This window comes from Haemorhous mexicanus, chromosome 3 (assembly GCF_027477595.1).
Source record: "Haemorhous mexicanus isolate bHaeMex1 chromosome 3, bHaeMex1.pri, whole genome shotgun sequence".
NCBI classification, from domain to species: Eukaryota; Metazoa; Chordata; class Aves; order Passeriformes; family Fringillidae; genus Haemorhous; species Haemorhous mexicanus.
The window spans coordinates 4939293-4951566 of NC_082343.1; the positions used below are offsets into that span (position 1 = coordinate 4939293).

At 53.1% G+C, this 12274-nt stretch overlaps 2 protein-coding genes and 1 long non-coding RNA gene across 6 annotated transcripts in view; 1 reads left to right on the plus strand and 2 right to left on the minus strand.

The window, feature by feature from the left end:
• LOC132324468 (uncharacterized) overlaps positions 1-8719 on the minus strand; it is an 18012-nt gene extending 9293 nt beyond the window's left edge. The window contains exons 1-2 of one of the 2 annotated variants that reach the window (XR_009485631.1): positions 8583-8719; positions 4135-4342 (exon numbers count right to left, since the gene is read on the minus strand). This is a non-coding gene — a long non-coding RNA (uncharacterized LOC132324468). Of the gene's footprint in view, positions 1-4134; positions 4343-5038; positions 5969-8582 lie in introns of those variants that run through there. The other variant, XR_009485632.1, reaches the window with a different exon arrangement.
• LOC132324463 (uncharacterized) overlaps positions 4064-12274 on the plus strand; it is a 10482-nt gene continuing 2271 nt past the window's right edge. Inside the window, exons 1-3 of one of the 3 annotated variants that reach the window (XR_009485629.1) lie at positions 4064-4203; positions 4419-4512; positions 5965-9706. Coding sequence is in view for 1 of the 3 variants with exons in the window: in XM_059840592.1 (XP_059696575.1) it covers positions 4177-4203; positions 4419-4512; positions 6144-7096 (1074 nt within the window). In the remaining 2 variants the exon portion in view is untranslated. Of the gene's footprint in view, positions 4204-4418; positions 4513-5964; positions 9707-12274 lie in introns of those variants that run through there. The other 2 variants (XM_059840592.1, XR_009485630.1) reach the window with 2 other exon arrangements.
• The window catches only part of ANAPC1 (anaphase promoting complex subunit 1), a 24991-nt gene continuing 22901 nt past the window's right edge, over positions 10185-12274 (minus strand). The window contains exons 44-47 of the mRNA XM_059840580.1: positions 11909-12004; positions 11555-11753; positions 10953-11087; positions 10185-10465 (exon numbers count right to left, since the gene is read on the minus strand). Of these exons, the coding sequence (XP_059696563.1) occupies positions 10350-10465; positions 10953-11087; positions 11555-11753; positions 11909-12004 (546 nt within the window). The 3' untranslated portion in view covers positions 10185-10349. The remainder of the gene's footprint in view (positions 10466-10952; positions 11088-11554; positions 11754-11908; positions 12005-12274) is intronic.

The window sequence follows — 12274 nt, forward strand, 5'->3', positions numbered from 1 at the left end:
CAAAACACCTCCAACCACCCTCATCGGTGCCAAAATGCTGATTTTCGAGTCCCTGGGCTGGGCAGCAGCTCCAGCCATGGGCTTCAACCCTGGTTTGGTGCTGGAGCATCTTAATTCGAGTGGGAGAACAAAAGACATTTCTCTTTTCATGTGTTTTCACTTCCATCGTGAGAGAGCTGGTTAAAAAAACACACAAAAAAGCCCTTCAGTGGTCTCTCAGCCTCCACCGTGTTGTTTTTCTACCTATTTTCTGTTGTTGGCTTTTGTTATCAGTCTCATCTGCAATTTGTGGCCGATTCTGACATGTTTCAGGCAGACAACGTGTTCCCAAAACTGCTTGCAGTACAGTGGCGAGGACAGGCGCAGCAGAACCACAGCACAACGAGAAAAAGGGCAGATTTAACCCCAAAATCAGCGTTTGCCCAAATCTGTGTCCCCGAGGCAGGGACGAGCCGCAGGGCAGTGCTGGGTGACACCAAACCAGCCCCTGCCCAGCCCCTCAGTTTAATAGGAATTCATTCCATCTCCCCCTCGCAGGAGAAGCCAAACTCAGCCCTGCGTGACCCACTGGATTTTTCCTGATCCCAAACAGCATTTCCCATTGTTTTCCCACCGGTGGGCACAACCCCATCCCAAATACCCCCAAATACCCCAAAGAGCCCGGGCGAGCCCCGGTTTTGGCAGCAGAGCAGGGATTAAATCAGTGGGGCTGTGAATTACCACCGAAAGCCAACGCCGCCGACCTCGCAGCCCTTCAACATTAATAGCGAAACCAAAAAGCAAATTAATACCGCAGGAGCAAGCGGGAATTTGGCGATTTGGCTGAAATTCAAGCAGAGTCACCCCGGTGCGCACCACCGGGGAGGCGATCCTGGCCGGCAGAGCAGCAGCAGCAGCTCGGGAGGAGCAGAGGGGTGAACCCGAGGGGGTTTTTGGGGGATTCGGGCTGCAGGGGAGGGCTCGGGGCTGTCGCCCCGCCGGGCTGGGCTCGCTGATGCCGCAGCAGCCGCGGCTCTCCCGGCGCGCCGCCGAGGGAAGCGCCGCGCCGAGCGGCCCCGCTGCCCCCGGGGCAAGGAGAAAACCAATTTTGGGCTTTTTCAGGGCAAGAGGCGGCTCGGCTCGGGCTGCCCGGCCGGGGGAGGACTGAGCCATTGTGAAACCCGGCTCCTTTTCCTGAGGCTGCGGCTGGCGGCGGCGGCCGAGCCCGGAGGAGCGCGGGGAGCGGCTCCAAACGGATTCCCGGAGCGGGGGCAGCCCCGGCCGCCCGCCCCAACACCCTCGCCCCGCACAATTTCGGGCTCCCCCGAGCGGGGAACAGCAGCCAGCAGCTCCCTCAGGAAGGGCTGCCTTCAGCCCACAAACCCCTTCAGCCCCAGACCTCCCAACTCGGGGTAACTGGGGAAGGGGGGGTTGCACTGCCCTGCTCCTCCCATCCCAATCCCCCCCGGCTTCCACCAGGCACCGATCCACGCCATCGGCTTGGCCGGGAAAACGCTAAAATACAGAATTTCAAGTCAATGTCTCAGGGCTCTCCCAAAGCTCTCTCCACTTCCTGTGACAAAACAAAACACGCTTCGTTTGAAACTTATTCTTCCTCTATTTAGTGCCGAGAAACGATGACCTAAAGCACCCTCAAAACCCTCCTGGGATGCTGCTCCCTTTGCCGAGCCATCCACACCCCGGGTAGAGGACGGAGCGGGGCTGGGACAGCCTCAGCAGGGCACGACATCTTTCATTTCAAACGATTTCATTTCAAATCTCGAGCTGGGCTGAATTTCCACGTCGCTATTTTCGTCTCGAGTCAAACGCTGCCCTCCCTCCTTCCCCCCTCCTTCCCCACGTCATTGATCTCAAACCTGAGCCAAAGGTGGCAAAAGGAGGGGACAGGGGACAAATCTGGGGGTTGGCTCATCCACTTCCCTGTGCCGGGGCCAAACAGACTGGGAATATTTGCAGAGAAGGAAAATCGAGATAAATCCGTTTGCTGTGTGGGTGGGGAGAGTGGAACACTGAGAGCCCCCCAAAACCTCAGGCTTTTCCCATTCCAATCACCACGGGGGAAGAAACCAGATTTTTTGGGAAGTTCAGCACCAGGAATTGGACTTGGCTAATCCTTGTGTGTCCATTTCAACTCGGGATATTCTATCAGTCAAATTTCCAGCACTTCTGGGCTGCCCTCCTGCCAACACTGCTCCCTGAGCATCCCTTGGGCAGCTGAATGGAAAAAGGGGGGGGAGGGAATTTGTGCCTGATCTGATTTTGCTCCATCACAATTTTTCAGTGGATGCTTGAGGGGGATCACTCTGACCTGAAGGGGAATGAGTTTTATCCCGGGAAAATGGTAACAGTTGGCTTAAAAATGTCCCACTTGGAAAATGGTACAGGATTTCCCCAGGGGTTGGGAATTTGCCTCTGAGATTTAAGCTGAAAAATTCAGTATCAAGAGACCCAGCTGTAAAATCAGACAGGCCTTTCCCAGAGATTGGGATTTGCCTCTAGGAATTAATCTGGAAAATTCAACACCAAGAAACCCACCTGCCATGATTCTCTCAGCACTAGCCATTAAATCTTTGGGTGCTTCCATTTATTCCCAATCCTTGCATTTACTCCCAATGCTTCCATTTATTCCCAATCTTTTCCCACTATAAAAATAATCTTGTTTTCACCTTTTTTCTTTAATTAACCCCCCACTTGGCTTAATTTATACTATTAAGGACATCATTGCTATTATATGAATTATATTATTTTCATTATATTTATCACATTGCACTAATTCTATCTATTCTATCATGCTTTGTTATTAAATTTAATTTAATTAATATATTTTTATATATTTCAACTTTATTTAATAAACAAATATTTTGATGTATTAATCACCATATTATTCAATAAACATACAAACAGTTTACATGTGAGAATATATTTAATAATTTATTTGAACATAAAAAATTTTTTGTATGTAATATATAAATATAGAAAAATACATTCACATATAAATAGAAATATATTTACATAAATTTAATTTTTATATTAATATACAAATATAGGATTTATTTAAATATAAAAAGCAGAGGAATGTTGGGAGCTGCTGGATTTTAATTAATTGCAATGATAGATTTTATGCCCTGATAGATTTTAATTAATTGCCCTGCTGGATTTTAATCGCCTTTCCTGACTTAAGTTCCCCTCCCTGATTTTAACGCCTTGGAAAAATGTGGAAGAGCTCAGAGAGCCTGGGAAGGGGCACTTTTGTACCAGGATTTAGTCCCAAAAATTTGGCAAATATTTTCATAAGAAAATAAATCCCAAACATCTGGAAAGCCCCAAATCCCTAAAACATAGCCTGGGTGCCCTTGGGATCACAGCACCACAGGAATGGGCTCCAGAGGGACCTGGGTGCTGGGATGGACATGGCAAAATCCCTGTGTGGGATTCCTGGGAATTCCCAGCAGGGGACAAGAGCAGCTGGCCAAAGGTCCTGGGAATGGGCACAGGGAGAGGGAGAGGAGCAGCTGGGAGATGAGGAATCCCAGGATCAACACCAGCAGCACCAGCACCAGTACAGCCAGAACCACCAGCAGCACCAGCAAACCCAGTACAGCCAGAACCAGCAGCACCAGCAGCACCAGTACAACCAGAACCAGTACCAGCAAATCCAGTACAACCAGAACCAGCAGCACCAGCAAACCCAGTACAAGCATCACCAGCAGCCCCAGCAGCCCCAGCAGCCCGCACAGAACCAGCTCCAGCCCCAGCAGCCCCAGCAGAACCAGCCCTGGCACCCACCCCGTCACTGCTGACTCATTTTTGGCCAGAGCCTCCCGGCGCTGCTGCTCCGTGGGGTTTTCCCTTCCTCCTCTGCCACCAAATTACCCAACCCTCCCATGACGTGGGGCTGCAGTTCCAGGAACTGCTCAGCTCCCCAAAGCCCAGTTTCCAGCCTAGGAGCTGAACTGGTGCTGTTGGAAGTGCTGGTGGCACCCAGAGCCTCGCTCTGGCAGCGGGACATGGATCAGGCGCCCGGGATTCCCGGGTTGGTCCCTCAGCTCAGCACTCTGCACCCCAAAAACTCATCCTGAAGCCATTCCCAGACCTTCCCACAGAGACATTTATCCACCCCATGGAGGCACTCACCGGATCCATGGCTCCTTCCCCACATCCTCTGGAGCATCTGAGATGGGAAGAGGGAACATCCAGAGCTGGGTATGTTTTCATGGGAGTGGGTGGAAAAATTCCAAAGTGCTGACTGCACTTGTTTCCCACCATTAAATAATTGGGAAGGGGACAAGATCCCCCTTTCCAGTCTTAATCCTAGCAGGACAGCCATGTTTCTGCTGATTCCCTGGGGAAAAATAGGGAAAAAAGGCTTTTTTTAGTTTATGCTGCTTCAAAAACCTCTTCTGCTTCTTCTGTTCCAGAAACAGGGAATCACCAATGCAGGAAGCAGCACTGGGAATGATGGAAGCAGGAGAAGAGCAGGATTTCTGCCCCTTTGCTCCCAGGTTTATGCTGGTGGGTTTTGGACTGCAGGGTGGGAATGATCCATGGCTTTGTGCCCCTGGGATCACAGGCAGGATGCTCCACCACAGGGATTCATCCCTGTACTTCCCATACTTCTCCTTCCACACTCATTTGGTGGCAAGGGGTACCAGGATCAGCTTCCCTGGGAAACCCCAGCCCCATCCAGCACAGTTGTGTGGGAATGCAATGAACTCTTTGATATTGAGGATTAATGGGAATGACAGGGGGATGTTGGGGTGACAGGAGAAACCTTGGCTCCAGCATCCTTCCCTGGGCTGCAGGAATTGTGCAGGCAGAGCAAAGCACAGATAAAAATCCATCAGCCAGGGAAAACTGTAAGAATTCCATGAATTTCAGTCTCACTTTCCCTCTGCTCAGAGCCCCCTAATTCCCAGGCACAGGAGCATCCCCCTGGAGCAAATTCCCCACACCCCAATTCCCAAAGCCACCCTTGGGTGCCCTGCCATGGGATCCCTCCATGGATCCCAGAGCAGACCAAATCCATCCCCCATCCTACCTGGCCTCTCCCCGCCGCAGCTCCCAGCCCGGGATGTGCCGAGGGTTTTTATGGCTCCATCCCTCCCACCAGGATGTGGGGAAGGAGATTTTCCCATGGCCCAGGGGCTCTCCCACTTCCCCCATCGGGAAAGGATCAGGGAGTTTTTCTCACCAGAAAGAGCTTTTGCTGGGAAAGGTCTCGTTTCCCAGGGCCTGGAGCCAAATCCATGGGGACTGTTGGCTGAGGAGCTTGGGAAGGGGATGAGATATCCCAGAATGGGAGTGGGAGGCTCTTTCTCACAGGGAATGCACCTCTAAGCTCTCAGTCACCTTGGATATTCTTCCAGCCTGGAAAGCCCCAGGTTTTACTCCCATTCCCACCTAAAAGAAGCCGTGACCTCCCAGCAAATCCCCTAGGAAAGGCTCTGGCTGCACATGAGGGATGGAAACCATACCCATTCCCCAGGGAACAGCTCTGGAGACGCTCACCCCACTCCAAGCCCTCTCCCCCCCAGCTCAGGTACCTTTTCCCTCTCTCCTGCAGCACGGGGGTGGCTGTCACCCTGCTGCTGTCCCCACTTTGGGTTTTCCCACTGCATTTCTGTTCCCTGTGATTTGGAGCTGCTGTATTTTGGGAAAACAACTTCCCTCACGGTCAGCTTAGGGCAGGGCTGTGCTCCTGGATCCAGCTGGAGTTTGGAGATGACTCAGGGGCACGAGGAGCCCTGGGAGCAGTGGCACAGCAGGAAGGGGGAGCCCCGGGGGGGTGACAGAGGGAAGGGGGAGCTCTGGGAACCTTTAATCAGCCTTTTCCAAATCCACGCTAATCACATTTGGATTTATGACACCGGAGAGGCAGCTTGGATGCAGAGGGGTTTGGCACTGAGTCCTCCATGGCCATGCCACGGTCCAGCTGAGCATTCCAACCTCAATCCCCGTCTTCAGGACCTGCTGGCGGCTTTAACCCTTCCAGCACCATCACTGCAGCTCAAGGAGAAACCCAGCAGTGCCTGAGGGAGCTGACATGGGATGAGCAATGGCCTGGCTCAGCTGAAGAAGGAAAACCACCCCAAAACCATCCCTTTGTTGTCCTTATCTGTGGCTTTCACCCATTTTCCCTCCAGCTTCCTTGGCTGAGACTCCAGGGATTACAAACCTCCAAGTGAACCCAGGAACTGTGGAATTTTGGAGGCGTCAGAGCACCACACTGGCTACAGTGGCACCAAAAGCTTGGCTAATCCCCCCAAAAAACTGGGAGATGGATGCTCCTCTTTCTCCAGTGCTTCCCACCAACATCCCTGGAGCTCCTCCCAGCACAGCACAAGCTGGTGGGAAATGCCATTCCTGGAAGGAATCACACCACGAGCATCCTATGGGAAGGAGGAACATGAGGATTGGGAGTATTTTCCGCTGTGGTGGGAAAGCACTCAGCCTGCTCCTTTTCCACCTTTTTCCCCCCAGTATTGCAACAAAACAGGACAATGTGCTGGCAGTCATTAGCATCTCCCTGGAAAATGCCAGCCCAGCTTCCAGATCCAACTCTCCAGAACCCCCCGGAGTGGCTGCGAGCTTCAGGCAGCGCCAGAATCATCATCAAAAATCTCACTTTCCTTCCAAAAAGAAAGGGGTGGAAACTGCTCCTGCTGGATATTCCCAGTGGGATGGAATATCTGCTGCAGCATGCAGATCCCGAAAGAATCATGTCACACCACTGCCTGCATCACCTGTGGGGTTCAGCCACACCCACCTGGGCAATGCAACTCCCCAAGGGATCCCTGGGGATAGCTGGGATCTCACGGGATCCGGCTGCTTTGCCGGGCATGCCGGCACCTGCCCTCCCGCAGAGCGAACAAACAAGTTGCTAAGTCACAGCAAAACCATGAAAGCAAAACCACAGAGCCCCAAAGTGCCTCTGAGTCACTCCCCGGCCGCCGCCACGGCCCCACAGTCCTCCCAAAATTCGCCGCCACCTGCAGCTGCTGATCCGTGCTCCAAAGGGCCGCTCCAGAGGCGCTGGGAAGCGTTTCCCAGCAGGGAAAGCCTCCCTGAGCGCGGGCAGGATGGATGGAGGAGCTGAGGTGACGCCCAAACCAACCTGGCAGCCCCCACTCATCCCTTCTCTCCCGCAACCTCACCTGGATTTTTTATTGTTATCGAACGGTGCCAAGCACTCGTGAGGACGGGGATGGAGCCGAGCCCCGGGCACAGAGCGCTCCCGGGATTAGTCACCGGTGGCAGCAGCACGGCTGACATGAGTCACGGAGGTTTGGCCGCCCAGTAAACCCGGGATTTTCGGGTTCCCGGCTCTGGGGTTGTCCCGGGGACACCTTTCGGTAACCGGTGCCCGGTTCTCGCAGCCGCCTCCCGGCACCGCTGCTTTGCCGTGGGATTCCGCAGCAGCTGGAATGGCGGGATCGGTCCCAAATAACCGCGTCCCGTTCGTGCCTGAGGTGGGAATTGCGATGGAGGCGTGGGATGGAGCCGGGTGACAGAGGGGCCACGCCGGTGGCCTCGGTGGCGATGCCGACAGAGGTCACTGTTGCGAAAAGTTGTGAGCCCAGGCCAAAAAAACCAAAGGGAACTCGGTGGGGAAGGCGGCGATGGGGCCGGGCTGGAACCCGGCTGCGGGACCTTCCCGGGAATGATGCACCGGGAAGCGCGGCCGGCACCGCGATCCATGGGATGGGACGAGCTGGAGAAACCGCGCTCTGCCCGCAGCCACCGCGGGACACCCCAGGGGCCGCCCAGCCGGGACTAAAGAAGGATCATGAGGATAATTCCCCTCTGGAGAGGGAATGTGCTGCCGCCGGATGATCCCGAGGGCGAAAGCCGAGGCAGAGCAGGAAAAGGAGGGAGCCCGGGGCTGCTGAGCCCCTGGCAGAGCCCCTCAGCTCCGGGACAGCCCACGGGACGCACAGGGAAGCGCAGTTTGGGATGTATTGGGTGGCAGGTGGCGGGAGAGAGAGGAAGAGGCAGGAGGGGAACTCGCTGCTACCTTTCCCAGCCCAAATCCCAAAGGAGGGCACAGAACGAGCGGGAGAGGGCGGCACAAAATGCCCCAAAAAGGTGACTAAGCACTGTGGGGGTAGGCATGACGCCAGCGGAGCCCAGCCTACGCTCCCAGCTGTGCCATTATCACAATAACAGGGAATGACTGGGGTGGGAATGTTCCGTAAAGCCCATCCCGTTCCACCCCTTGCCGTGGGCTGGGCCACCTTCCCCTCGCCGAGGTTGCTCCAAGCCCCGTCCAACCTTGCCTGGGACACTTCCAGGGATGGGGAATGGAGTTACCCGGGTGCAGGACCAGGGAGAGCCTCCACATCCCACCTCCCCCTTCTCCGTGCCTGAGCAACTCTGTTTCCCTCCCTGCTGCTGCCGGAGCATCCCGAAATTCCTCCCAGCTCCACACCGTCTCCAGGGCTCCTCCAGCAGATCCCTCCGGGGCGAGGCAAAGCGCACACCCCGAGCAGCAGCCCGCGCCAAATCCCAAACGTTCCCGCTGCTTCCATGGGGTTTTTTTCCCCCGCAAATCCTGGCAGCAGCCGAAGGGAGCAGCGTCTTACCGTGGGTGGTGGGTCCGGGCCGCCCCCGGGCCGGGGGTTCCCGGTGTTCCCAGGGGGAGCCGGGAAGCGCAGCCCCGGGGCCGTAACGGGCGCGGGCGGCCCGGGCGCGCTGTGCCCCGATCATTGGTCCAGCTCACGGCAGCCGCTGCTTTCAAATTCTGCTCGAGCTGCGGAAGGAAACAGGAAGCCCCAGAGCTCCTCGCCAGAGCCTCCCGCGCCCACCCCCGCCCACGAGCTCGCCTCCCTCGCCAAACGCTGGGAATGGTGCTTTTCCCGCATCCGGCGGAAACAGGGAGCATCCCGACGCCGACGTCCCGGCGGGGAGTTGATAGAGATGCTCGGTTTCGTGTTACTCGTCATTTTTTCATCTTATTCGTGGTGAAATGAATCGTCACCTTCCAGCTTGCCCGGCCACAAGGCAGCATCACCCTCGGAATGCGGGATAAACCCCATGGATCCATCGGGACAGCAAGAGGATTTAGGACACCTCCAGGTTTCTCAGCTTTCCACCCCAAATCCAGCATTTGGATTTTCGGCTCTTTGTTCAGCCGAGATAAAGCTGGAGGCTCATTCTGGGGCTGGGGGAGAGGCTTGAGGAGGCAAAAAAGGTTTGTCCTTGGAAAAGTTGTGGGGAATTTAATTCCCCATCCCCGGAAGTATTTGATGCCAGCTTTGGATGGGCCTTTAAAGATGTCCCTGCCCCTGGTCTTCAAGGTCCTTTCCAACCAAAACCATTCCAGGATGCCATGAAAACCCAGTGTCATTCCCTCTGCAAAATTAGCACTTCATGCTTCTCACTTCCTCAGTTTAGAAGGAAGTTCCCTGAGCTGCACCAGCCTCCCCGGGGAAGGAACATCCAGGATTGCTCCATGAGACCTCCTGGCTCCGCTGATTTCCCATCTGTTCATGGGTTCATTGAATTCACATAAGGAAGGTGCTTGTGGAGGAGGTGTGATAAATTAAATTAATTAAATTGTTTTTATTAAATTAGAGAAGTTTCTGAACAGCTTAAAAAAAAAAAAGGGATGAGGGTTGGAATTTGGCACAGGCTCTGCCTCCTTCAGGACACCTCAAGTAATTGGAAAACCTCAGTTAATACACAATAAATTTGTTTTTTATAAGAATCAGGTTTGCATCATTTTCCTGTGTTTGCTCTATTTTTAATCACTCTTGGTTGTCCTCCTCCCACCATTTCACCCTTTGCAAAATCCTTGAGGATTTGGGAAAAAACTGAGAAATCAGCACAAATCCCACAGAGCAGGATTAAATTTGGAACCACAATAATCAGAATCCAAGCCTTTGGCTCTGGCTGAGTAATCCCTCAACCTCTGGCTGCTTTTTATGGAGTAATTCCACGTGTTTGGTGACAAATTAAGGATCTGCTCTGCCCAGAACCAACAAGGAATGAGCCCTGCTCCAAGTTCATCCAGGGGGATACACAAGGAGGAAGGTAACACAAAGTGTTTAAACCAGGAATTATTTCCATTGTCTGGAAATAAGATCCACCACAAGCAAAGGAGTTATACAGCCAAGGAAAAGCACCATTCCTAGCCAAGGTCTTTCCCAAATTCCCCACAGAAACCACACATTTACAAACAAACCTTCGTTACAAAAGTAAATTTATTATGACCTCACTTTTATAGCTCTTTTTTTAAATTCCTCATAACAATTTATAAATAACTCCTGGTCGTGGTTGCCACACCTGGGGGTGAGTCTGCTGTTTGGGAAGGTACAAAAAGAAGGAGATTTTTGGGAAGCTTGGTGGGACTACAGCACCATGGCCTGGGGATTCCCGAGGAGCAGCGGAGCCAGGCGCAGGAGCGCCCGCACGGGCACGTGCAGCCTCCTCAGCTTCAGCAGCAGCTCCGAGAAGTTCCTGCTCCCTAAAAACATCCAAAGCAAAGGAAAAGGGTGTAAAAATGAGGGCAAAATTGGAGAGGGAAGTTTCAGAGAGCTCTGGAGGTGTCATCCCATGGATCTGTTTGTTGTGTGCTGGTTGGAAAGTGAAGTTCTACAAGAGATCTCAAATCTCTTTGGAAAGAGATCCCAAATCCAGGAAGAAGGAGAACACAAAGGAAAAGAACACCCAGAAGAGAGGTGTGTAACAGGTAACTGGAATATTTCATGCCCAGACACAGGAATTTGTGGCCAGCACAGGATTCCTGGGATAGGCCCCCGATCCCTCACGGATGTGGTGACATTGCTGCCCCCATCCTAAGCAAGGAACAGAGCTCCCAAAATTAAGGTCCAGCTGCCTTACTTTTCCCTCAGTAACCTCAGGACTACTGTGTTCCCAGGCTGCTGGAAAGCAAGGAAAGGGTGCCCAGTGAAAAGATCCAGGATTTCCCCAAATCCCAGTTCCAGACTCACCTTCCAGGCCTCCAGCTGCCAGCTGCCCGGGTGTGGGCACAGAGTGGTAAATCAGGAAGCACGCCAGCATGCTCAGCTGGGGTTCCTCTGGAGCCTGCCCGCTCAGGTAGGAATGCAGGGACACGTCCCCTCCGGCTGCAAGGCACAAGGAATACCTTTGGTGACATTTGGGGAGCAGGATTCCCACAGACAGATCCCACTGAAGTCCCCATTCCCCACAGCAGATGGGCTGGGAGGTTGTTTTCCAACCTCCTTCCTTCTGCCATGGCCACCCTGCTGTGGTCACCGTTTGCTCTTGCTCCGGGAAAATTCTCCCTGTGCAAGATGAGGAAGGAATTTTCCCTGGGAAACATCACCTTCCCTGCTAAAAACCCCACACCACTCCAAGCAAATACAATTCTCCAGGTAGTGTTCCACACCACACTGAAAACAACCTCCCTTCCCTCATCAGTTTTCCATACTTTTGAGGCAAAAATCAACCTGGATCAGCAAGACAAGAACCAGATGAGTAATAGGGTTTGGAATGAGATGGTCTTTAAGGTCCCTTCCAACCTAAACCATTCCAGGATTCCAACACTGGTTGGATTGAAATTCCTCTTCACCTTGAAGCCACTGATCCAAGGTGTTATCTATGGTGCACTTCATCACCGGCAGGAATTCCGAGTTCATGAAGAGCCCTCGGGTTGGATTCCTGCTCATCCTCTCCTGGTGGCTCCGGGAACTGAAGAATTCCAGCACCAGCTTCATCTGCCACAGCTCGAAGGTCTCAGACATCTCCCGCCTTTCCAGCCTCCTCACGGCCTGGCAGCAGGAATTGGAGCAGGAATGAAACAAGTAAATGACTCCTCAACCCCTGCCCTCGCTCCTCTGGAAAAGCACATGGAATGGCCACTACTGTCCCCCCAAAAGTGAGGAAAAAAGAAGTGCTGTTTCCAACAGGAAGAGGAGTTTCCTACCTGGTCGATGGCGATGTACGTGGGCAGCATCTCCGGATTCTCCTGGGTCACGCACTCATAAAGGATGGAGGAGAAAAGATCCAGGATTTCCTGTTTCTGAGGAAAGACAGGTGTCAGGCATAATTTATTCCAGGTTCCTGCCTCCACTGAATCCATACAGTGGTATCACAGGAATTGGGATAAATAATGATACCACTTGACTTTTTCCTTGGGATAATTAAATTGGGTTTTATGCCCTCCCTTAAATAACTTTTAAAGAAATTCCATATAAAACACCTTCTGTGACTTTCCCTAAATGCTTCATGGCCCTCTGGATTTGTTAAACGCATTCCTCAAGGAATGGGATAAAAAATCCCAATATCAAGC